The 26,813-nt window shown below is 34.1% G+C and overlaps 2 protein-coding genes across 4 annotated transcripts in view; one reads left to right on the forward strand and one right to left on the reverse strand.

The window, feature by feature from the left end:
* Nucleotides 1-1,170: 1,170 nt before the first annotated feature.
* On the forward strand, nucleotides 1,171-4,858 carry LOC110112696 (disease resistance protein RGA2-like). The gene has a single exon (XM_020845006.2). The coding sequence runs from the start codon at nucleotides 1,318-1,320 to the stop codon at nucleotides 4,576-4,578; it is 3,261 nt and encodes a 1,086-aa protein (XP_020700665.1). The 5' UTR covers nucleotides 1,171-1,317; the 3' UTR covers nucleotides 4,579-4,858.
* Nucleotides 4,859-5,964: 1,106 nt separating this feature from the next.
* LOC110112682 overlaps nucleotides 5,965-26,813 on the reverse strand; it is a 41,183-nt gene continuing 20,334 nt past the window's right edge. For 2 of the 3 annotated variants that reach the window (XM_028697284.1, XM_028697285.1), the window contains 5 exons: nucleotides 14,648-14,736; nucleotides 11,714-11,775; nucleotides 11,504-11,600; nucleotides 6,384-6,433; nucleotides 5,965-6,307 (listed from right to left, as the gene is read on the reverse strand). In XM_028697284.1, coding sequence (XP_028553117.1) covers nucleotides 6,289-6,307; nucleotides 6,384-6,433; nucleotides 11,504-11,600; nucleotides 11,714-11,775; nucleotides 14,648-14,736 — 317 coding nt within the window. In that variant the 3' untranslated portion in view covers nucleotides 5,965-6,288. Of the gene's footprint in view, nucleotides 6,434-11,503; nucleotides 11,601-11,713; nucleotides 11,776-14,647; nucleotides 14,737-26,813 lie in introns of all 3 variants that reach the window. The other variant, XM_020844989.2, reaches the window with a different exon arrangement.

Raw genomic sequence — 26,813 nt, forward strand, 5'->3', positions numbered from 1 at the left:
TGTGTGTGTGTGTGTGTGTGTGTGTGTGTGTGTGTGTGTGTGTGTGTGTGTGTGTGTGTGTGTGTGTGTGTGTGTGTGTGTGTGTGTGTGTGTGTGTGTGTGTGTGTGTGTGTGTGTGTGTGTGTGTGTGTGTGTGTGTGTGTGTGTGTGTGTGTGTGTGTGTGTGTGTGTGTGTGTGTGTGTGTGTGTGTGTGTGTATATATGTGTGTGTGTGTGTGTGTGTGTGTGTTATATCAATATTATTTTATTAGATGGTATATATATACCATATAATATTATTTTATTATCAAATATATCACTTATATTTTTTTTCTACACTTATATATTTCATTTCTATCATTACTATTTGATATAAGAATAAATTATGAGTGATATGTACGTGATATTAAAATTTTGGGAGATTTACATACATACCACTTAATACTATGCTATTTACATATTTAACATCTAAAACTTTAATATTACATACATATCACTCATAGTTCATTTTCATATCAAATATGAGTGGTAGAAATGAAATATATGAGTGGTAGGAAAGAAATGTATGTGGTATATTTGATATTAAAATAATATAGGGTGGCATTCATGTAATATTAAAGTTTTAGGTGTTAGATATGTAAATAGGATGTTATAAAATGGTATGTATGTAAATTTTCTTAAAATTTTAGATGTTAAATATGTAAATAAAATATTATTAAATGATATGCATGTAATGTTTTATTAGGTAAACGGGTAATACATTTTCTATTCTTTAATATATGTGTGATTTTTTTGAGAAAATTAACATGCACAACTCATCCATCTCTCTCTCTCTACTAGTCTACACTATAGTCCTCTAGCCTTAGCTATTATTGTATCATTTATTGAATGTCAGAACAAAAATTTAAAGTGGTTAAAGTCTTGCATGCTTTTCACGTGGATAAATGCACCGGCAATATTTCTTTAATATATGTGCAAAAGAAATTAATGACAATAAATTTGTTTGGTAAATTGACCGTGACAACTCATCTATTTCTATCTCCATCAGTCCACGTGATAGTCCTCCAGACTCAACTATTGCAGTAATAAAACTTTTTTTTTTCTCAGCTAAATTAAATTAATTTTCTACTGTAGAATATAATAATTCCTTCAATAAAAAAAATAAAAATAAAAACTTCCGTTGTGCCCAGTACTGGACCCTTTCTGTCAGTAGCGTGCGGTGGGCCGTTGCTCGTTGATTTTCTTGCCCATCTCCATTCCATCTATCTTCCTTTAAATTTACGAGCTTCTACTAACATCCTGCAAGCTAATTAAGCAATCTCTTTCAGCAAGCTCAACATGGCGATGATCTTGGATGCTTTTATGAGCAAATTCTCTTCTTTGCTCGCTGATCTTGTCTATGAAGAGGTGATAATGCTGCTAGGTGTGAAGGATGAGCTTCAAACGCTAGGTCGTCGGATGACGAGAATCCAATACCTACTGAAAGATGCTGAAAAGAAAAAGTTTGACGAGTCATCCATCGAACTCTGGCTTTCTGAGCTTAAGGATGTGATGTACGATGCCGAAGAAATCATTGACCTCTGCAGAATTGAGGGCACTCAGATGCTCGCTGATCAAAATCCTGAATCCAGAACTTCTTCGGTACGTTGCGATTTCTCATCTGTCTTCTCCTGTTTCACTAGTGTTCCTTTGCGTCATGAGATTGGAAACAAAATTAAGGATATTAATGAAAGACTCAAGGAGATATATGAAGATAGAGAACGTTATAAACTAGAGAAGTCCACAATATCTGAAACCCCACAAATTACTCTAATTGATTCTCGTCAAACTTCTTCCATGAATGATCCTTTTGTCGTGGGAAGAGAGGTCGAGATTGCAGCAAATAGTTTGGTTGATCGTTTGCTTGGGGAGAAGGTCAATGAAAAATGTAGTCTTTTTGCAATTACTGGCATGGGTGGGATAGGGAAAACGACTCTGGCTCAAAAAATTTTTAACCATCCGAAAATTAAGACCTATTTCAATTTAGATCCTGTATGGGTTTGTGTTTCACAGACTTACTCAAAAATTGAGTTGTTGAAGCAAGTAATAAGAGGGGCTAAGAAGAACAATGGGGATGCTAATACTATATCAGAGCTGCAAATCATTCTCAGTGATTCTATAGCTTCGGGACAAAGCTTTTTTCTTGTTTTAGATGATGTGTGGAAGAAGGACGTGTGGGTTGATTTGTTTAGAATCCCGTTGTGCAAATCTAATGCCAGTGTCAGAATTTTAATCACCACTAGAGATCAAAATGTTGCAAAGGAGATGCAGGCAGCGTACACTCATTCCGTGACGCATCTTTCTGAAGAGAGCAGTTGGGATATGCTTCGTAGGAGACTTTTTTCAGAGGAAGAAGAGGAGCTAGCAAATGGCTTGAAGGAGGTAGGATTAAAGATAGTAAACAAATGTAAAGGCCTACCTCTTGCAATCAATGTAATTATCGGTGTTCTTTTGACAAAACCACGAAGTAAGAAAGCGTGGGAAGCTTTTCTTAGAAATGATGCGTGGTCTGTTAGCCAGTTTCCTGAGGAGCTTCGAGGAGCCCTATACCTTAGTTTTGAAGATCTACCTTCACATCTAAAGCAATGTTTTCTATACTTCTCTTTATATCCTGAGGATGCCTGTTTTGATTTGCATGAGTTCATTCAACTTTGGGTGGCTGAAGGATTTATAACAAAGAAACAAGATTCATTAATGGAAGATTTAGCAGAAGAATGCTTCAATGAGTTATTTAATCGGAATCTTTTGCTGCCAACAGATTCTTCAAATAAGTACAAAATGCATGATCTTATCAGATCTCTAGCTATTTTTTTGTCTAAAGGAGAAGCTTCTTTCGGAGCTTCTAACGTGAGGAATTCCACCAAGCTTCGTCGACTGTCAGTTGCAAATCAAGAAGCTACAATTGAAATACTCAATTCTGTTGCAGATCAGGGAACCCTTAGGACATTGCTTGCTTCATCTTCTGATCTGTTGTTAGATGATGAAAGATTGAGCCGGCTTTTGCATCTACGTGTCTTGGACATTTCCAGAACAAAAATTCAAGAACTTCCTGACTCTATAGGAAAGTTAGTGCATTTGAGGTATCTTAATTTAAACGGTTCAAATATAATGACAATACCCAAATCCATAGGGCATTTTACAAACCTACAATTCTTGGATATTTCCTATACACAAATTCAAGTACTTCCCGACTCTATAGGAAACCTAATGCATTTGAGGTATCTTAATTTGAATGTTACAAATATAACGATAATACAAGAATCTATAGGGCAGTTAACAAACTTAGAAATCTTGTACATAAGTACTTGCAAAAATTTGGAACAACTTCCTAGTGGAATCACTCTGTTACACAATCTTAAATGCCTTGATATTGTTGAGACACCTATTAGTTTCATACCAAAAGGAATAGAAAATTTGCAACAACTTGATTATTTGAGTGGTTTTGTAGTGACCAACAATGAATCTAACTGTAGCAAATTGGAAGACTTGAATTCTCTGAAACGGATAAGAACACTCCACATTAACATTAAGAACATGAAGAGAATCCAAAGTGAAACAATAGCTCTTAAAGTACTACCTAACCTTTCTACTTTGACGTTGAAGTTCTTTGTGGACTATTCAAGTCCCAGCGAGGAACAAGAGCTGGCAATAGAGGAGTTGTTCGACAAGATAATACCTCCAGAAAGCCTAGAAAATTTCAATATAGATGAATTCTTCGGCCGCCGTTTCCCCAATTGGATGGTCTCATCATCTTTTGAAATTTTCCTTTCAAATTTGACTAAATTGGTATTCAGGGACATAAAATCTTGCACTCAGCTCCCACCATTAGGTCAGCTACCTGAACTTAAAGAGCTTTCTATTATAGGTGCGACTAAAATAAAGAAAATTGGGCCAGAATTTCTTAGTAGTGATATCAATTCAACCCAGATTGCTTTCCCCAAGCTTGAACGGCTTCAAATCTTGAACTTTCCTGAGTTGGAAGATTGGTCTTTTGGCACAGAAGTTGAGCAAAATATATCTCCAAGACTCAAGTTGCTTCCATATTTACAGAAACTAACAATCCAGAATTGCCCGTTGTTGAAACAACTACCAGAAGGTTTAAAGTACTTTCCTATTACGGATCTCTGCATACATGAAGTCAGAAGACTAAAATCACTTGATAATCTCTCTACTGAAATTAAAAACCTACAATTATTTATGTGTGAAAATTTGGAAAAGGTCTGTTGTGCACCTACGATAAAGGTGTTTAGCGTTTCTAACTGCGAAGCTTTATCTTGCGTGGAGAAGCTTGATTCATTGCAAACATTATTTTTCACTGGATTTAAAGACAGTCTTCCAGATTGGCTATTGAAGCTTCTGCAACAACGGAGGTTGCAAAATGATTCTAATGATGACTTCTACCTTGAGTTGAAGTGCGGGATGACGGTTTTTCGAGAATGCTTAAAAGGAGGTTCTTATTGGGACCTAATTCAACACATTCAAAAAGTAAATGTCACTTGTTACAAATACGGTTATCTTCAATATAGTAAACAACCCTATGTTTACAATACAAATTGGTAATTAATTCAGACGTTATTTTGGAGGTTTGTTAAGGATTATTAAGTTATTGTGGTGTGTACATGCGTTGTTTGTATTTTAGTGAGCGCGTGCTTCTTTGTATAACTTATACATGTATTGTGTTGTAGTACTTACTATTTGTATGCTTTGCTTAATTTGTGTGGGACATCCTTCTTCATGATTGGATTGCTTTTTGTTATTGATTTAATGTGATTATTATGTGAGAAAAAAAATATTTGTAAGTTTTTTCAAAGAATAATAAAGTTTGCTTGTATTATATGCATTATATGTTTCTCTTTTAGCTCTCGATCTCATGTTCAGCGTGGAATTAAAGGGAACAATAATAACTTTTGTAATCTTTAAATTTTATTTGTTTCATTTTTTAATTTATTTTTTAAATAATGTTTTAATTAAAGGTTACAATTTTGAATGAATTTAAAAATTATATATCTTTCACTTCTACAATGACGTAAGATGTTTTATCATTCATGTTTTAATGAATAAAAATTATTTATTATATGATCTGACAAACTCATTTATTGTCAAATTTCCTTTGAATAAACCTTACATGTTTGATTAATCGATTATCTTCACAAGATTAGATTCATCAATAATAAGCATTTTTTTTAATTAAGCGTTTACTTCAATGGTTCTTTACATCAGGTTATTTATTGGACCATATTTGTTAAATTAGTTAGTGATATCTTCCATTAACTCTATAAAACTTTATTTCATATATCATATAATTAATTAATTATATTTTTTTTTTCCTTTAAATATAAAACTGCTTCATCTTATCTCATGAGGTTTTATAATGAGTTCAATTTAAGAGTATATTTGGGAAGACTTTTTATTTGTTTTACTATTCAAATAATAAACAAAAATTAAGGTTTCGTTTAAGATAGTTTTTTTACTATTTTTTAAAGCAACTTTCAAGTACAAAAATTTTAATTTAGGATTTTAAAAAGCTGTTTTAAAATATATAAATAAAGTTGTCCCGAACAAAGCCTAAATTTATTTATAACTTGTTTTTTTAAAATCCTATAATAGTGAAATTATTTTCTTTGTAGCAACTTCACAATCAATTTTATAAAATGATGCAGTCACACCAAATAGACCCTAAGTCCCTTCATCACATTCTGTATTATCTATCAAGTGCATAACACTTTCAACTTGGGTATCACAAATCCTACAACAATATTAATCAGATTGTTGCCAAGATTCAAAAGTATCCCTCTATTCAATGGACATAATGGATGCAAAGCTTCAATAATAAGACTAGTTGTGGGTCAAACCAAATCTAAAAAGAAGGTAGAAAAACAATCAATGCAAGCAAATTTGGCAACTATTTGTTGAGATGAACTTCCACATAATTGATTGCAATATGCATTTTTTTCACTTATGATTGGCTAATGAAGTGAACAGCTTTTTATTACTTTGCTCTATCAAAGAAATTTACTAGCTAGATATATAAAGTTGCAATGAAGGAAAAGGACATGTTACAACTACGTGAAAGAATCACTTTTATCTACAGATGTCCTGAAAAATAACCACATTCCACCTCTCTCTCTCTCTCTCTCTCTCTCTCTCTCTCTCTCTCTCTCTCTTTGGCTCTCTCTCTCTCTTCCTCTCACTGATGAGACCATTGGAGGTCGAACATATAACAAAATGCTTCATTCTCGAGGGGCATTGTTCCTTGCCACAGTATGATCTTTACAAAAAGGCTATTGATCTACAGAAGAAGACCGCTTGCTCCCCTTAGTCATGTACTGGAGAAATCATGTTAATGTACAGTTAGTGGTTAGCACCTTGGTTCTTGTTTCACAGTACTCCCAGTTGTTGAACTGAAAATGAATGCCTACAGGAAACAACAAAAGCGAGTAAAGATCTTGTTTTCATGTATAAATGACAATAATAAGTAGCAGTGTATGTTCACAGTGAGGCCTTTTTCAAGGATTTTGTAATGCAACATATTATATAAAATGTAAAAAAGAAAGAAAAAGCTAATAATGGAGAAGAATGTGAATAATTGTCTTAGTGAAAACAGATGATGAGGTCGCAAAAACAAATCCTAGTGAAATACTACATATTTCTGACATACTTTGAAAAGGAATTAACGCTGAGAAGAAAATGGATAAAATTAATTTAATAAGAATGTTTCTTATAGCTATTAAATTTATTTTGTGATAAGTGTACTATATGATTAATCAATTAAAATTTGTGTTACACTTATCTTAAAATAAACTTAATGGTTATAAAGTCCTCCATCATGTTCATCCCAAACGTTATCCTAAGAAAAATGCATTCACAAAAATTTAAATGTCATTTCCACTGATGAGTGCAGCAGTCACCAATCCAGTTAATTATCTTTGGTTTAACAAATTTCCTTCTCTCTAGTTTTAGATCCCCATCTCATTATCTCTCCTATGCATTTAGAAAGTACAACAAAGCACCTGGGTTTATATTCTATAATCTTACCATTGATAAGAGGCATTTTAATCAAACACGTATGTAAAAAGAAACAAGGCTTGAGTGCTACTCTCACACTCTAAATCTATCACACTTAGGTTGGCCATGATGCTTCACCATTATTACTATTATTTTTATTTACATACCTTAAATTATGGTGTAATTAGTCCTTGTTCTAAAATGTCCTTTAACTTACTTCAAAGCTTTTACAGAGGAAAAGCATATAATTCCCACAATAGCTTTAAAAAAAAAAGTTCTCATAATAATTACATAACTAGTTTTACAAATAGTTGCAAGCATTCCAAATGAAACCAAAGTTATATGATAATGTTATATCGTGCTATTTTGTTATAAAAAATTAACATAATGTTGAATAAGTGGCCTCGTGCTTCTCCTATAGTTATCCTTAGAAGGGTTTTACAAAAAAGGTTAATAAGTAGACATTAGTTATTTATTTCTTCACAAATACAAAAACATGTTTGTGGGTTTTTTAAATGCATCGTATATATAATTAGGACTTAGTAATTCCATTGTTATAATTATGTTGTTGGAATTGTGGAGACAAATTTCCTCATGATAAAATATTTTGCAAGTTGAGAATGAAAATTTTATTTAAACACAATTTTTTTACTAATCCATTTTTATGGAATATTTTTTGAATTATTTTAATGTAAAGATAGATAATCATTTATTGAATTTAAGATATCTTGAAGTTCACTGATTTTAAGAGTTATAGCAATATTTTGTGGATCTTGTAATAAATCTATTGTCTCCAAACTCAACTCTTTCTACCACTATAAATAGAGCTTTAAAAAAGAGGGTTTGGCATCTCATAACCAAAAGCAAATAGAAAGAAGAATGAGAGAAAGGGGAAACAAGATGCAAAAAAAAAGAGAAATTTTTTTTAAGTGTTTAAAACAAAGGGAGGTACTCTAATTCTTCAAGAAAAACCAGATCCTACTAGTTTTAATTACATCAAAATGAGAAACTTTTTATCATAAGAGGGAGAATTTCTCATTTTGTCTCCAGGAACAAATAAGGGCAGAAAATAATAATTGCAATAATAATGTTTTCTCTCCATCTTCACTACTCGTTTGATGCAAGTGGTTGCACTGGTCAATGAAACAATAGTGTTATCTATGTCCTTATAATATCTCCTTGAACTTTTGAAGTTTAGAGAATTATTTAATCTCTATGTGTTCATAAACATAAACAAATCTCATTGTAACACAAACATTTATCTTGTTGTTCTCACGCATTCGTAAATTTTTACTCAAATTCTATTATTATTCTAACAATTGGTATCATATCTTTAATCTAAAAGGCTTTTAGATCCAAGTAGGATGCTATGAAGATCAAAATCTATAAATTAGATAGCAAGAATTTGGGTTTTAGAAGTTGCAAAATGACAATGTGTACCATAAATCATTGAAAAACTATAGCCACAGTCAACAAAAAACAAAAAAAAAACAAAAAATAATTAAAAAATAGCAACAGTGGACAAAGTAAAAAAGAGAAGAGTTAATAGACAAATAAGTTGATTATAGCAGACATGGGTGTAATCAAGTTGAGTAGTGACCTTATCGAGCTTAGCTTGTCGGTCATAAAGTTGGCTCGAACACGAGCTCGTCCCACTGTAAACGAGCTCGAGCTAGCTCGCGAGCCTCGGAGGGATTTTTTAAATATTATAAATTATTTTAAATATTTAATTAATATTTTAAACATTTAGTATTAATTTTAAATATTAAATATTAATTAATTTTTATATTATTAAATATTTTAAACATATATTTTTATTATTTTTAAATATTTAAATTTAATAAAAAAATTATTTTAAAACATTAATAATTATTCAAGCCGGCTCGCGAGCTCATAAGCCGAGCCTCATCAAGCTTGAACTCGAATTCGTTAACTAATGAGCTCGATAAGCTCAGCTGACGAGCCCATAAACGAGTCGAGCTTGAGCTGGTTCACGAGTCGGCTCAGCTCACTTACACCCCAAATTGCAGATATTTGACAATTGAAAATCAAAATAGTAAATAGAAACACTTAGTAACTAAACATCATCTTGCACCCTAGATTGATGATAAATCTAATTTCCATCAAACATGTACTTTTTACATCATCAAAGCATTTCAAAGGAGTTGCCACTTATGACTAAGTAAGAAAATCCACTCTTTACCCAGTAGAAAACTAAAAGGAGTTGCCACCAATACATAAGCAGATTCAAATCTATGGCATTAAAATCTAATCCTCTGAATAAGAAGGCCTAAAGAAACTCCAAAGCTGAAGGTAATTTTTTAAGTTCAAAGCATGTTAAATTAACATTCTACTAAGGTGTATTTTATGCAAATAAGGTCAATTCTTTTTTACAAAGTTAGGAGAGAAGTAAAGAACAAAATGCTAGACAGCTAGAGCTAGTGCACCCAAATATATATGAGTAGTTCCCCACCGCAATCAAGTGTCTAAGACCAAGCAATGGTGGAGAGCACAACTCTATATAATTCATAAACTATTGTGTCAGTCAAGGGACCTATATGAAGAGAATAACATGTGAAACTCCACAAAAAAATGAGAATACAAGAAGCATAAGATTGCATGCCATTCTTCCCAAGGCCTTCTGGGTTGATATAGTTTCAATCAAGAACGTTAATTGCACTCAACTTTGAGCTTTCTAAAAAAGCTTGGATATGCAAGGATGTTTGTTTGTCACATTTGGATCATAGGTTTATGTTTATCATATCACCATAAATAAGCTTAACATAAAATCCAAGAAGTATTACTTTATTCAACATAAAATAAAAATGAATTTGACTACAAATTTGGGATAGTAAAGGAATAAGAATTGTCATGAGTACAAATATTATATTCAAAGAATCCATATTATACAAGGATAACTTAAGCTCTTCCACCCAAAAAACTTCACTCCATAGCATATATAATTGGAAGAATCGGGCAAGCCGAAAAAAGAGAAGATAAGAAACACCATAGGAAACTTAGGAGTAATTTGCGCCCTACACACATTTTACTCAAGTCATATGGTCAACCAGACTAACCTTTAATGTTATTTACAAATGCAGAAGAGTTTGAATACTACAATAAACTCATATGAGTAAAAAATTCTATAAAGAGGGAGCTTGTCATAAAAGAAGAGATGAAATCACTTTATAAGAATGACATATGAATAGTAACCATGTTGCTCAAAGATAAATGTATGAGGTAAGACTTGTTATATAGGGGATCCAACAACACCAAAAAGTGTAGACATTATAAAGACACTTTCTATTGTAGTCAAGCTAATTATTAGTCAATTAGTGCTAAGTACTAGAATAATAGAAGATTATATATTGAACAAATGAATGTCAAGAAAATTCTCCTTCATGCTAACATGGACGAATGTATATGCATAGTGTAATACAAAGGCTTTGTTGAACCAGAAAAAGAAAATCTTACATGCAAGCTAAATAAACACCACATCAATGGAACACAAAATCTGATGGACTCATGCATAGGATGAAATTCCACAAATGGAGTAGAACATTTTTATTATGCCAAAGAAAAAGAAAATGTTTGCATTATTCTATTGTTGTATGTGAATGACTTACTAATTATAAGGGTGATATTCAAAAGATTAATAATCTAAAGAGATAGGTGTTCAAGGAGTTTGAAATAGAAATTTTGGGGGAATTCTAAAATATTCTCCATGCAAAAATAAACCAAAACAAGATCATAAGGACTTCAAATTTTTCATTGTCAAAATATATTGAAAAAAGTACTAGAATAATTCAATATGATGAGTAGATACTATAAGTACATCACTTGTTAGCTTCTTCAAATTGTCTAAAGAACATATGCCAAAAATTGAAGATGAAAAGGAGAAAATGGCTAAATTCACCTATGTTTCAGTTGTTAGATCACTCATACATGTAAAATTTACTTGAGACCAAATATTAAATATGTAGTGAGATAAAGTAGATAAATGTTTAATCTAGAAAAATAGCACGGAGAAGTTTTCAAGTGGATAATACATCTTCTTAATGTACAATTAACTATTGTGAAAATATTAGAAGGTTTAATCTAAAACTACATGGCTTTGTTAATTTGAATCTAAACAAAAGGAGGAGTACCACTAGATACATAGATAATCTAGGTAACACAGTAGTCAAAGTACTCCTTTGTGACTAATGAAAAGAGGTGTCGCAAAAAGATAAGTTCAATATGACCGCTGAAAATGTATACTAAAAACTCCATCTCCAAGTGAGCAAGCACTCTAATAATTTGACAAAAGACAAATTAGTGGCTATGCAAATTAAAAAAAAAAAAACAATGGGACAAATACGTAAGAAAAGACCTTTTTATTCTTGATAGTCAAACATGGATATAAATGCAAGCATACACTCTAATAATTGATATTTGGCAAGAATCAATATAATGAGGATACAAGTGCATGGACCCTTACTTGACTTGGGCTTGGAAGAATGCTCGTAACAAGATCCTCACTTATCGTCACTGGCAATGGTGGCATCTGACTCATAATTCCAGGCATTCCACTCATGCTATTTGCAAGAATAAGCTTACTTCAGGAAATATATTTGAAGTAGCTAGCAAGTGACAAATGATGTAAATAAACCAAACTTACAAGTCCTAAATCAAGAAAAACATATTATACCTATTCAGAATCTTTGTGATATTGATCCTTGTGCGTAGAAAGAGATTTACATTATCATGGATCTGCATATAAAAATAGAGAGGCTTCAAAATAAATGAAATATGATATTTAGACCATGAAAAATGCATGATCTAATCAGGTCATACCATAGATTCAAATCCAAAAGGATACCAAATAAAATAAAGAAAATAAAAAAAAATATTTGAAAGTGGTACAAATTATAAATTAATCTCATGCATCAAGACAACTCATCCGAAAATTCACAATTTGAATTGCTAATCACAACTCAAAACTTTGGGCTAATAAAAAGGTAATTGTTCAATTAAGATAATCACCATCCTCATTATTAAACTCACCACGGGGGCTACAATGGGGGACTTGGGGACACAAGCCCATATTGGCTCATAAAAAACTGGCAACTTATATTGAAAACTGTATTATTTAGGAAACATCAAATATTTTCATATTTCAAAAATTTTATACTATTAAAACGTCAAATCAGATAGTAGCTAAAAAAAAAACTTCCTCACGAAATTCTGCCTAGCGTTAGTCTACCTTGTCAGAGCTGCTTTGCTCAACAGCCACCACGAATCTCCAGCACTATATATCTCCTTTCTCTCTCTCTCTCTCTAACAAATACACTCCGGCTCTCTCTCTCCCTCTTCTCTCTCTCTCTATCTATCTATCTATCTATCTATCTATCTATCTATCTCTGTTGCAGTCTTTTTCCTCTTTTTCCCTCCATATCTCTCTCTATATCCATGAAAATAATTTTCTTTTTAATTTTCTTTCCTACTCTTTCTCTTTATCTCTATCTAGTTAATCTAAATTTATTTGTCTTTTTTTTCTCATTTCTTTTTTCTCTCTTTCATATAAATTTTTTTTTTTAATTTGAAATTTAAATATATCATTGAAATTTATTTTTTGTAAATGAGATCTTCAAATCTCCTTTATAAGAATTTTTCGAAACTGAAGTGAATAAATTACAGTCTTGTACGTTGTTGAGAGTGGATTGCAATCTTCAATTCAAGTTAAGAATATTAATATTAAAATTATCATATTTTTTATTGAATATATTGTTATATTAATAAAATACATCACATCGTTTTGTTATATTTCTATAAATTCATAAATTCCGAATTAAGAATGAAAATTTGTACCCCATGAAAATTTGTGGTCAACAATATGAATTCTCTGACTTCATTCCTATTAAATATTACCTAAGATGTTCACTACATTATGCAAATATCATTTTGTGTAACTTCAAGGCATGTTTAACTTGTTTACCTCTTTTCTATCCTAATTCTTTAAAATAAATTAAACTTGTAAGTTTTAACCATTCAATAGGAACTATTTCCCATAAATATGATTTTATAATTTCTCACTTTATCCTTGTTCTATCATATCCATGATTCATGTTAACACTCTCATTTCTACTAAACTCTCCATTCCAATCATTACCATAATTATTTTCTAGCACTTTGATAGCATATATAATTTAACTACCAGTTATTAAATTTATTAAAAATCTCATACTTTTTATTATATTCATTGCCACGCTTCATCATTCTAACTGCTCAAGTTAACATTAAAAAATTATTGTCATTTACCTTTTCTTTTTTCTTTTTTTTTTCTGCATCAAAATATTTAAACCTACCACATCTAATAATCAAAAATACTTCTAATAATATTGACAAATAATTATCAATTCATATCGATTAAATTCTATTTTTCTTCTAACACTTGTCATTTTCTTCTAAAAATTTACAATTTTTTAAACTTTGGACTTTATACAAATCGGTCACCAAATATCATAAACAAAGGTAACTAATTTTAATTATTTTTGTTTGAGAATCTTGAATATAGCGCTGTAATATTAAATTGATAACAAAACTCTAAATATTTATTTTAAGAATCTATCAAATAAAGCAATTTTAAAAATAGTTTAATGAAGACATATGATGCACGGACACGGACACGACGACACGGACACGACACGACACGGACACGGGACACGGCTTTTTTTGAAAATGTAGGACACAGGTACGGCGCGGACACGGCAATACATTTTTTTATATAGTGTATATATATTAATGTAATATCATATTAAAAATGACAAACAATAATAAATGAATGACATGATAACTTGTCTAGCTTATAATATAAAATATTTAGTACAAAATATCTAATACAACCACAAAAATATAAGCAAATAATCACTTACTACAACATCAAGCATTCAAGCTTCAACTACTAGGATTAGCTTTAGAGGTTTGTTTTTGGCCTTCAATATCATCATCATTGAATATCACTACTTTCAACTTTGGTTCAACAAGAATGTCCGACACGCGTGTCCAATTTATTTTTAATATTTTTTTAATCGGACACGTTTTCGGCGTGTCCGACACGTGTCAGAGGAGTGTCGGACGAGTGTCGTGTCAGACACGGTGTCGAACACTGCACACCTCTTTGAGGAGAGGTGTCGGTGCATCAATTGAAGACTAAAAACAATAATAAGCCAATCGTGGTCATGCAACCTTAAATTTTAAAGATATGAGGATGAAATTACTAACACTATTGTTTATAGGTTGAAACAATAAAACACTGTTTAGAGATGTAATAGCACAAAAAGTTTAACTTAGGAGTTTAAACAAATATCTTTATTTCTTACTTCTACTTATGGATAAAATAACAACTAATATTTTATAGCTAATACGAATCAGATGCTTGGTTGATTATATTCTACTTCAAACAGACGATTTTCCACTTCATAGTCATTTAACGTCAGTGAAGGAAGCACCCAATTGCACAATGAAAATAGCATGATAAAGCAATTGTTTTTTCATATGTTATTTATTTGACTTATCCTGATGTCATTAATAGTCACAAAAAAGTACGAGCAGATTTTAAACAAATAAAGATTTAGCTATTTACCTTGACTGTTTCAAGATTAGCAGCAATCTGGCCAAGAACTTGTGCATTTTCTTCTAAAAGTAGCCGGCTAGCATTGTCAATTACAGGAGCTGAAAAAATAAATCAGAATTATGATCAAGACATCAATGTAGAGCTGATGTTTATATCGGAAAATTGAAACTCGCTGGATAACCACTAAAATTTTAATTTACTCAAAATGAATTTGCTTCAAGTCTAATATAATTTGCTCGAAACAAATTCAAGTCGAAATCAACTCTATCTAATATATACACATATGTGTGTTCTCACACAAATATTACATAAATTATATTCAAGTATAAATAAACATAAAAATATCATGTTGCATTATACCTTTATATAGCCTACAAATTTGATATAACATCACTGTTTGTGATATCCAACATCAAAATTACATATTTTAAAGTATTTACACTTTAAAATCATAATTACATTCTCACACAACAAATCATCTATTGAAAAACTTTTGATGATCAAACAATATTAAAAGAGCATAGAACTCATACAAGCCAGTGATTTTAATGATTTCGAAGATGACGAATGGATTTGATCTTGCATTTGAAGGTTATAACATTGAAATCCAATTGGTTGGATAATGAATTGTTCCATCTTAAAAGGATGCAACTCCATCATTATATAGAAACAGGGATAGGCTGCAATCTTTTATATGGAAAATATTCATTCTCTACAAACTAGCTTTCTTTGTTACCACCTCCAAATGCGTAAGGTTATATCTCCAAATGCAACATCAAGATTATTAGCACTGATCTACAACCTAATAACTTGATCTAATTTGACAACTTTATATGAAGACTTAATAATTGATCAAATTTGATGAAGAAATAGGCAGGCTTACTATGCTCCACACCAGAAGTACCACTTACATGTAATTATTTGAAATCAAATTCATTAAAATTCTTTTAGGTGTAGTTTATTCATACTAAAAAAATATCATTTGATTGAGAAATCATATACTATGAAATTAATGAATCATCTATATCATTGTCTAGATCATCTGTTAGGTGATATATGATCAAATCATCATGAAATTTTAGTGGTCAACATGAAAAAGCGCCTCAAGGGTATTACATAGATTATAATGATTTCCCCTTAATTATTATCAAATAATCCAAGACATTTAATGAACCAAACTAGGAACATTAATGGGCTAATTAAAAATGGAAGAGACTTAATTAATTAAAACTTTGATAATTTCCCCAAATTTCTTAGATTTATATATTTAAAAAAAAAATATAAAAAAAATTATGACCAATCTAGATCAATTAGGGTCAACCCATGTCCATTATAGGTTTGCAACTCGATTAGGCTCATGACATTATGAAGTTATTTGATTGCAAGTATGAATTTGGACTTGACCATAATTTATCTTAATTCTTGTCAAAAGATTTTTGTTTGGTTGGTAAATTCGACAATCCATGTAAAGCAACATCCACTAGGATTTTGCTAATTGGGAGACCTCATTAGAGGGTAGAATCAAATCCAAGAACAAACGCTGCCTAGTGGTTTTATAAACCCTTTTTGGCCTCCTAGAATCATACAAACTTCCTTGATTCTATTATTTTTCATTCAATTGTATTATTTTTCATTGAAACAAAATAATATAAGCAAGTGCAATACATGTGTATCTCTTGGAAAGAAATAAATCAATTGAGTTAAAAACTAAACCATGAAACAAAAATTCAATTAATTTACCAAGATTTATCAAGATTTAAAAGTTCTAATGTCAAACAATTTTCAAGTTATATGCTCTCAAATTTTACTAAATTCAAATTTATAAGATTTATTAAATCATGCTTGTGTTAAATCTTACTTGTATCCAAACAAGCACAACAGTCTAAATCAACTCATTGTTGTAAACATATAACTACCCCTCCTACCCCACCTCTGAGCTCCCCAACCTAATCACATTCTCCACAACCATGACACCAACCATGGTCATGCCTCGCAACCTCTCTAAAAATGGGGAGGTCAAAACCTCCCATGATAAAACAGTTCACACTACAATGCTCATTATAAAGACAATGCATCTCAAGATAAGAGGTACAAAAGGTCCCATCTCCATTTCATTGCTCAACCATCACTTCATAGCCCCTATGATCTTGTTGTTTGAGTTGGTCAGGAAATAGAAGACCCTTTAATCGCAACAGTATTGGCTAGTTGTCAAGTTGTTTCGTGTGACTGAGAAACCTCTAAGCCGCTTAATTGTCAACCTTTAATCAGGTAAGAAAAAACTGGCAATTAAATGCTTATGCATAGTTGTCATATTTGTTGGTTAAAACCTCCATATAGTCCAAGAAATAAGTCTAAGAAGCTTAGCCTGATAGCTCACCTAGCTCCTAGCCCATTTAGAACTTGAATTAAACACCAATTAGATTTAGACCCTCTACTTATGGAAATTAAAATCAACCATGAATACAACATTGAGACCCACTAAGCCAATTGAATAGACTTGATTAAAGCTCTCTAGTGGAGCCCATATATCATTGCCGCTTTGCGAATGAGTCACATCATCATTTCAAGCCTCAACATTTGATATAATAAGGGGATTTGCAAATTAATTTGGTTTTGCATGCAACTTGACAACCACACGTCAACCACATGTCGATTATGTATCCACTAAATGTCAATTATGTGTCATGTGTATGCCTAATCAACAAAAACAAGGCCCATTGGACCTCACCCTTACTGATATAGAAGCTAATTTTATCCATCTTCCATGTGGCAAGCCAAAACACATCATAAAAGTATACCAACCACTATAGAACAAGTTCATAATTAAAGACTAATTATGAGAAAACCTATAATCTTACTACATTGAACCCCTTGTGATCCATCAGTTAAATGTTTAATCAATTAGAGTCAATAATGACCAAGTAGACTGGATAAAGGGACGACTGGCCAAGCGGACTTAAGAAAGTGCAACTAGCTAGCTAGAGTAAAAGAGAGGCTATGCGGATTTCAATTCATTAAAATTGTGGATGTAAATATGCCCAGGATGACTTGGACAAAAATGGTTGGGCGGAGTAACAATTTGTTTGAGTACTACAAATTACTCATTCTATTTGGTTAAGTAGAACTTAGCATGTTGAGATAAGCCAACAAAGGCTATAAGTGCCTTTTTTGTGTAGGAGAAATATTAAGTGTTCCCCACAAGCTGGACACATGAATTGAAATATGTTAGATCCAATTAAAAAGGTAGCCCAAAGTACCTTGTACCTTGTCTTCCAGGAGACTTTATCCACATTCTCGCAAACTAATCAAATACCAAATGGATGGTTAATCAACCCTTTATTCTTAACATGCTTTTTTATTTAAATTAAGGCACATATACAACCAAAGGCTAATGTTTTATTACTTAAGTGAGCATAAGAAAGAGTTGTGTGAGAAAGTCTTATAAAAGCCAGCAAGAATATCTCCATCGAATTAAGTGAATGAGAATTGAAAAGGCAATCAACTTCAACATTTAGTGTCTGCTCAAGAAGAACATCCTAACCCATTTTTTATCTTCTTTATTTGTGTGAATATAGTGATATTTTCTAAATATTTTTACTCTTTTGGTGTGAATGAAAGTAGACATTACTAGATGCAATGTAGATTACCCTCACTTTTCTTTGTACTAACATTAATAATTTTTAACACTTGCATGCATGTGAATCAAAAGAGAATGATGATGAAATAAGCCATTGAAGTAACAATAGGAGGCATTGTTTTGATCCCATTTTAGTAATGCTAATTTCTTCTTCATTGTTTCCGGTTAAGATAACATCATTAACATAGACAATAAGGATTCTAGTTTTACATGTTGATGATTTCTTGACAAATACCATGTGATCAGTCTACCCCTTAGAGTAATTGTGCTTTTTAATCATATGTTCTCAGATCATAAAGTCCTCACCAAATGAGGGCGAAATCTCTGGGTAGTGTCTTATCTACAAACCCATCTGCCTTCCAAAATTTACCTCGGAACTTAGTTCGTTAAAACTCCATCGCCGAATAAGAAAAGCGAGTGGAGGCGGGGCCGAATTTTTGGAGCCCACATCATAGTAATGAATATGTCGAACAAAACTTTTAGTAATTATTTTAGACCATAAAATGACTGTGTGTTTGCAGACTTTGTTGTCATCTTCAAGTGGTATAGTAATATAAACTTTATCCTCATAATTCCCATTAATGAAGACTTTTTTTTTATCAAGTTGATGAAGAGGTTATTCTAGGTTAGCATTCAAAGAGAGAATAACTTGAACAAAATGAATCTTGACAATCAGTGCAAAGATATGTTGATAGTTAATCTTAGTAGGTAGTCTCAAGTTGATGAAAAGGCCATTATAGCTTTATACCCTTCCATGCTCCAATCAAACTTGTATTTGATATTGAAGATCCATTACACCCGATAGGCCTATTTCCCTTTGGTTATACCAAAAGCTTTCATGAGTCATTCTTTCAAATGGTCATAATTTTTCATGAACATCTCTCAATGTTCCACTTTTTCCAAAGACAAGACCTTTCTTGTGTCAATCTTTTCAATGCATGTAATTCTTTATTAACAACATATCTCCATTCAAGCATTTTTAAAGTTTCATAAATATTGTTGGGGAATGTCCATGCTACAAAAACTAGTTAAAAAGACATGGAGCAGAGAAATTGTCATAGGAGAAGTACTCGTGTTGACCCCTACATGTAAAACCATGTGAAAAGTGGCAAAAAACGATGATTTAAGCAATGCGTGCGTGATGATTTAAGCAATGCGTGCTTTGACAAAACACATCACTTGAGGGGTCAAATGACCTCCGAATGCCAAATAGATGGTATCATTGCGATCAGGACACTAAATTATGCCGGTTCGAGGCCTCTCGCAATCGAATCGGATGATATCAGTCAAAAAAGGGGGACTAACACCCGAAATTAAACCGTGAGGCCGATCAAACGATGTCGGATCGACAAATGGACTTCGTCATTGTGTTCAGAATATTGCAAATACTCAAGAACTGTACTTTATTTGTTCAATTTAGATCATCCTAATGGGTGACACGAATTTCGAGACAACATGCATATCGAAGGAAATTAGCCTCGTCAGTGATGAAATGACGTCCGATCTCAAAACAGACAATGTCATTATGCCCGGAACATCGACGGAATTAAGAGTCTACATTTTATTTAATCAATTTGGATCATCTGAGGTGGTGGTGCAGATCTCGAGGCGATTCGAATGTGATGTTAAGACATGCATCTTGAGGAAATTTACCTCTACGGAGACGACATGACGTCCAATCGCAAAACGGACAATGCCATTACTTTCGGAGCATCGTCGACATTCAGAATATGTATTTTATTTAATCAAATTGGATCTTCTGACATGGTGGCAAATTTTTAGGCAATTCAAGTATGATATGAAGTCATGCGTTACGAAGGAAGCGAGGCCTCGAAGACACTCAGACGACGTCTGATCGACAAACGGACAGCGCCATTGCGTCCGGAATGTCGTCGGCATTAGGAATATATATTTTATTTGATTAAATTGGATAGTTTGAGGTGGTGTCGTAAATTTTAAAGGCGCTCCAAATATTATACAAAGGTACACGTTACGAGGAAAATTAGCCTCGTCGGTGATGAAATAACGTCCGATAGCAAAATGGATGATACTGTTGCGTTCGGAACGTCGTCGACATTAAGAGTCTACATTTTATTTCATTAAATTGGATCATTTGAGATGGTGTCGCAAATTTTAAAGGCGTCCTAAATATAATACGAAAGCACACGTATTGCGGAAATTTGCCTCTACGGAGATGACATGACGTCCGATTGCAAAACGGATGGCTCCGTTGCGTCCGAAACGTCGTAGGCATTATGAGTCTATATTTTATTTGATCAAATTGGATCGTTTGATGTGGTGTCGCAAATTTCAAAGGACGATCCAAATATGATGCAAAGACACGCGTTACGAGGGAAATTAGCCTCGTCGATGACGAAATGACGTCCGATCGCAAAACGGACAGTGCCATTGTTTCCGGAACATCATCAACATTAAGATAAAATATATATATATATTTTTATCAATTTGGATTGTTCAAGGTGGTGGCACAAATTCCGAGATGATTCGAATACGACAATACGCATTTCGATACAAATCAGGGCTCGACGATGTTTGGAAGATGTCCGATCGTGAAACGGACTGCGTCATTATGATCGGGACATCGACAATACCCTAAATGCACTACCAATTCGCCTAATTTTGATATTCGACAAAATCAACACACAAAACAAGATGAAATACAAGAATTCCGAGGCGATCACACATGTTTCGGGATGAATACACCTTGATCAAGGCATTTTTGGGGCAATCATCATTCTTCTGCTATTTTGATTTATTGATAATTTTAATAGTAATATTTTATTATTAAATATTATTATTAAATCTAATAAAACCTAAGGTCAAAACTGATTTCTAATCAAACATTAATTCCATTACCTCGGCTTCGTCGAAGTTCTACACAAGGTCTCTGCCAAATCCCCCATATCCCGCTGAAAATATCTTCTCCTCGGACGTCGCTAGGCTCATTTAAACTCAAGTCCTCGATCGGTCCAAGACTTCTCACGAGCTTCCCTGCAGCTCACGGCCCCCCTCTTCCATTCAAAACCTCCTATCTGTCTCGGCATGAATCCAAAACTCCTCTCATTCTTTTCTCAGAACAAGTAAAGCAGGAGAATCAGAAGCAGCAGCTTGAGCTGCACGTAGCACATGAAGCGGGATCCTTGCCTAGAAATGATCTCATTGGGCATGGCAAGGATAAGGAGCTTGTTATGGAGTGGCTGAGGAATCCATCAAATGAGCATCGGGTAACTGCTTTGTACAGAAACATTTCTCTTCCATCTATAGTGGGCCATGGTGGTATGGGGAAGACAACCTCCAGTTAAAATGACTTCCAAGCTTTGAAAACATTTCTCTCGTTCTCTTGTCCGCCTCCCACAGTCCATCACGGTTAGAAGCTCCCTAAGCTTCCTGTAGCCAAATCTCATATCTCCCTGTTTATTCAAAGCTTCCTGCTACTACTGACCAAACTCCTATCCATGTGAAGCCTCAACCCCGCCTCCAGTGAACGAAGCCATAGCTCTTTCAAGCTCCGTTCATATACCCCAAAGCAGGACCGTAGGACAGAGTACACAACACAGTTCCTCCCCCATTTCTCCACAGCAGCATTTCCCATCTCATGCCTTCACGTGACAGCAAAGGAAGAGACAAAAGCTGAATTCTTACCTGTTGCTTTTACTCCCTAGTAAGCTACAACCCTCCGATCCAACCCATTCAAGCTTCTCTGCACTTCAAACTCAAAAGCCCACCAACGGAATTCAGTCCAAAGCCCATTTCTTGCCTTCTTTTTATCTAAACTTACAACTCTTCTAAACCAGTCCACGAGACAGCCAACAAACTTCAAATTCCAACAAATCCACTTCACTCCAAACAATTTTCTACCCAAAGAGCCATTTTTGTCTTTTCCATTTCAGAAAATCAACCCATGTCCAAGCAGCCCAACGGCCCACTAATTTTACCTCTCCCTAAAACAGTTCTAAGCTCATAAATTCCAAACCATTTTACTTATGTGGTTTCCAGAATTTCAACAGAGAAACGGGAATAAGCTTTTATTTATTCCTATGATTGCTGGCGAGGTATTCTTGTTGCTTAAAAAAAAAAATTGTTTCCAACATGTAATGGCAATGATAGTGAGCATTATTACCATTGATGATAGTTAGCATTAGTATTGTTGATAGAGTGTACTGTTAATGATAATGATCATTATTATTATGATCATCATTATATTTGTGCTATTGATGGTTACAAAAAAAAAAAGAGTGAAAGGTGGAATAAGTTTTTTTTTTTTTTAAGAAAAAAAAGAGCTTTCAAAAATAAAAGAATTTTTCAAAATTTAGAAAACTCGTTTCGACACATGTGGCGCGACAAAACGACCACCTATACACGTTTTTCTTAGCGTGGTGGGAGCAAGTGCGTCGTGACGCTTGCGACGAAGCGGGTGGGTAATCATGCAAAATCCCTTGTTCGGAGTTCGTGGCGCACCGGAAAACCGTCTATACACGCTTTTCTTAGCGTGGTGGGATGGGAACCCGGTGTGATGCGTACGACGAAGTGGGGATACCCATAAGTACTTGCTTGCGGGGAAACAACTGCTTTTTTTTTTTAACAGGTACCGAAGACTCGTACACGTTTTTCTTCGCGTGGTGGGGGATCAAAAAATACACGGCTGTGGTGTCCTCGTTTTGAGGACATCTACCATACACGTTTTTCTTAGCGTAGTGGGAAATACCCAGTTTCCCATAGTTTTCCCCTAATCGGAGGAGACGCAAGGAGGCTGCCGAAATTTCAGGTGAATATATGATTGCATTCGGACCTGACTTGGACTCAAATGAACATGAATTAATGGAATTGAGCATGAACTACAAGAACTTGTACTTGAACATGAGCTCGGACTCAAGCTGAACTGAACTCGAACTGAAGTGAACTTGAATGTGAACCGAAGCTGACAAGAACAAGGGATGAAATTGAACTCAAGTTGAACTCATATCGGACCTAATTGAACTACAAGATAACAACATCAAAATGAGAATTAAATGAAATTACAATCAAATTATAAATTGCTTTTAAAAATAAGGAACTTGTAAATATCATTTGTTTGCAAGTGACAAGAAGAGTTTGAAGGACATGGTTTGACTTCAAAGCCATGATTTAGAGACTTCTTGGGGTCATAATAATTGACTTGATATAATTACCTCAATTGAAATGAAAAGATTAATTGATAATAATATTGAACTCATCATATTGAATTATCTTTGAGGACAAAAGAATTTGTAAGCAATACATGTTTGCAAACAATAAGAAGATTGCAAGGAAATGACTTGGTCCTAAGACCATTTGAACCATGACGATTGACTTGCAACATTGGAATCAATTCATCCTTAAACAACAAAATGAGTTGTAAAAACATGTGGCATAACCGCCAACATGCAATGAATATTGAAGCTCTTGGGGGATACAAAAACTTGTGAAGATCGTGATGTGAAGGCTTTGAACAATTACATGCTTGTAAATTGGCAACACAAGTTCTTCAATCAATATAATGAAATGGCCATCATATCAGTTAAGATGCCAGAATAGGGAAATTGTTTAGAGCATTCAAATGAGTGGTAATGAGCAAATGTATACATAAGCAGATGATGAGACCTAAATAGCCTGTCATGTCCTACAAGCCAGCATACAATCAATAACCAAGGAATGCAGTGTACTTTAAAGTGACGAAGCTCCAGTAGGATGTCTAAATAAAAATGCAATCAAGTAATAGTTGAGCATCACGATGAAATGAAGATGCTTATGACATGTAACATAAGTCATACATAAGCGGAAATCAAATTGAAGGGATAATAATGTGCCTACAATCAATTAATAATATAGAGAACCTGTGGAATCTGGGAGCTCCAAGCTAATCAGAATGCAAATTTTCGTAAGCAACGTCGTTGGTTTCATCATGAACACTGCAAATCACCTCCAAAGATGATAAAATAAGTAGTATGTTCGTGAGTGAGATGTGAAAGGCATTTAGCAAATGAAGCCATTTATTTACAACCAGGCCATATGAACTGCAATGACCAATGAAGTTATGCGTGGATAATAACAGTGGATACGAAGTGACTACTTTAGAGACTCTGTAGACACAAATATGTATGTTCTCCGCTAGCAAAGATGTAAGGCTACAGCACATTCAGATACCTACGAGCCATCCTAGGAAGCCTCTTATGTGTGCAAAGTGATATCTACAAAGAAAATAAGAAAGTGATTACGAGTTTCAATGGAAAACTTATCGTGCATACAACAAGCTATCTACGAGCATTTATAAATGTAAAGCAGGAGATTCGTTAGTGCACTATAATCTAACTGTAGAAAGCAATAAATAGTGCACGACAGTCTACCTGTATAAAGCAGTAAATAATTCAATACAGAAACTGCTATAACACGCCACCGGATCTGCAACACTCATACGAGCAGACATAAGGCGTTTACAAGACTACAATGCTATGCCACCAGATCTGCAATATTCATACAAGCAGACAGAAGGCGTCCACAACTACAATGCCATGCCACCGGATCCACAACACTCATATAAGTGGACAGAAGGCATTTTGAAACTCTCAAATGGAATGTCGTACACATTCAAATGGAAATTGCTTGCATGACTGAAATATTGCAAAATACCCCCGCACATGCACCGTAGTTTGTATACACATAGGTACACTAGGGATAAATGCAATCACAAAACTTGCATGGGCCCCGACGAGCATGTTATCGGTACACACGTGATGTCCGGGAATGCTGTGTGGGTTATTTTTGAACCTGATCCTCCTAAGCAGGTAAAAATGAGTAGACAAGATATAATTATAAAATGCCCCCAAACACCCACATGGGCCCCTGCGAGTGTGTTGTAGGAACACACGTGACGTCTAGGGATGCTGCACGGGTCAATAAGTGAATTCAAGTTCGAACCCGATCCTCCTATACGGATCAATAGGAGTCGACAGGGTTTGAACAATCAAACAAATACATGGTTATGACAACCGGTGTATTTGTTTTAATGCATTCAATGACTATAATCAAGAAAATTCACTAACAAAGGCATAAAGCCTACGAGAAACCCGATCCTCGGTCAACAACTCTACCGAGTTGACAAGGTTCAATCAACAAATGGAAATGACCCCAAACACCCCGATGATGACCGTGTTGATTTCTTATCTCAACCGGAGGGGTTCACAAATATTTTTCAAATGCCGTTCCAAATATTCAAAAATCCAAAAAAATCTTAAAAACTCAAAAATAAAAAAAAAATTAAAATTGAAATAAATCCACCAAACTACTTAAAGCAAAATCCATTCACCCTCCGCAACAGTTTGCCGAGATGGACAAATCTGAAAATTACTTCAGCACAAAGGGCTAATGCCTGGTCGTGAATATCACTAGGGTCTATTCTCAAACAATCTCCTGCCAGTAAGGACGTTGTACGTGTCCTCTAACCGGCGGTTTTGCCGCCAAATGGCACCGCATGATAAACGATTATGACCCGGGGCCCTCTGAACCGAGTGGTTTTGTCGCCAAATGGCACCACGAAATACCGGTTATGGCCAGCGCCAATGCATTCCTTATTGGCATCAAATCCTTGAGATATGAACCAATAGGATATGATCGATAGGGCACAAAGCCCTCTGTTAGCTAAGGTGGATTCAAATTTGACCCCTTAGGAAAATAACCATCCCAGGTCTACAAGGTCCCCTTGGACGAAGCAACCCATGGCTGCCGACAAGAATCTTTCTGTCAGGTTGGGTCGACTACCTCTGACAAAGTAGACCAGGGACCACGATGGCCCGGGATGACGGAACCATGGGATCTTGATTGGGTCTATCATCCATTCCCCCATCACCCGCTTTAATTGCAAGATTGTGAAATTTCCAATTTTAAACATCAAATCTTCCAATCCTCCAAATTTCCAAATTCTTCAACTATATCTCAAACCCATGCTGCTACTATATGCTTGATACTACGTATCTATGGATACAACGTATCTGATTGACGACTAGCCTTAATTGAAAGTTCTCTCTCATTACCGGGAGAGGTAATTAACTGTAGGGGCTTGCGCCTATAGGAAACCAGAACTCAGATCATAAAGTCCTCTCAAAATGAGGGCGAAATCTTTGGGAAGTGTCTTATTTACAAATCCATCTGCCTTCCAAAATTTACCCCGGAACTTAGTTCGTTAAAACTCCCTCGCAAAGCAAAATCATAGCGGGGGGAGGCCGGGGCCGAATTTTCAGAGCCCACAGCTCACTACTTGGGTATTTTTTGTTAGTCCTTATAGTTCTTGTTACTTTCATGTGGGCAATCTCAATGTTAAAATCAGAATTACTATTGCATTATGAAGGATATTCGAGAATTGGGTAAAACACATGTTTTTTCTATGAAGAAATGCTTTGATCCCCTTTGTTTTGTGAATTTCCCTGAAATTTGGTATAGACATCTATTTTGTACCTAGCTTATTATATGTGAAGTTAATAATTTTTAATGTAACTAGGGGCATGA

Source organism: Dendrobium catenatum, unplaced genomic scaffold (genome assembly GCF_001605985.2).
Source record: "Dendrobium catenatum unplaced genomic scaffold, ASM160598v2 fragScaff_scaffold_908, whole genome shotgun sequence".
NCBI lineage: Eukaryota > Viridiplantae > Streptophyta > Magnoliopsida > Asparagales > Orchidaceae > Dendrobium > Dendrobium catenatum.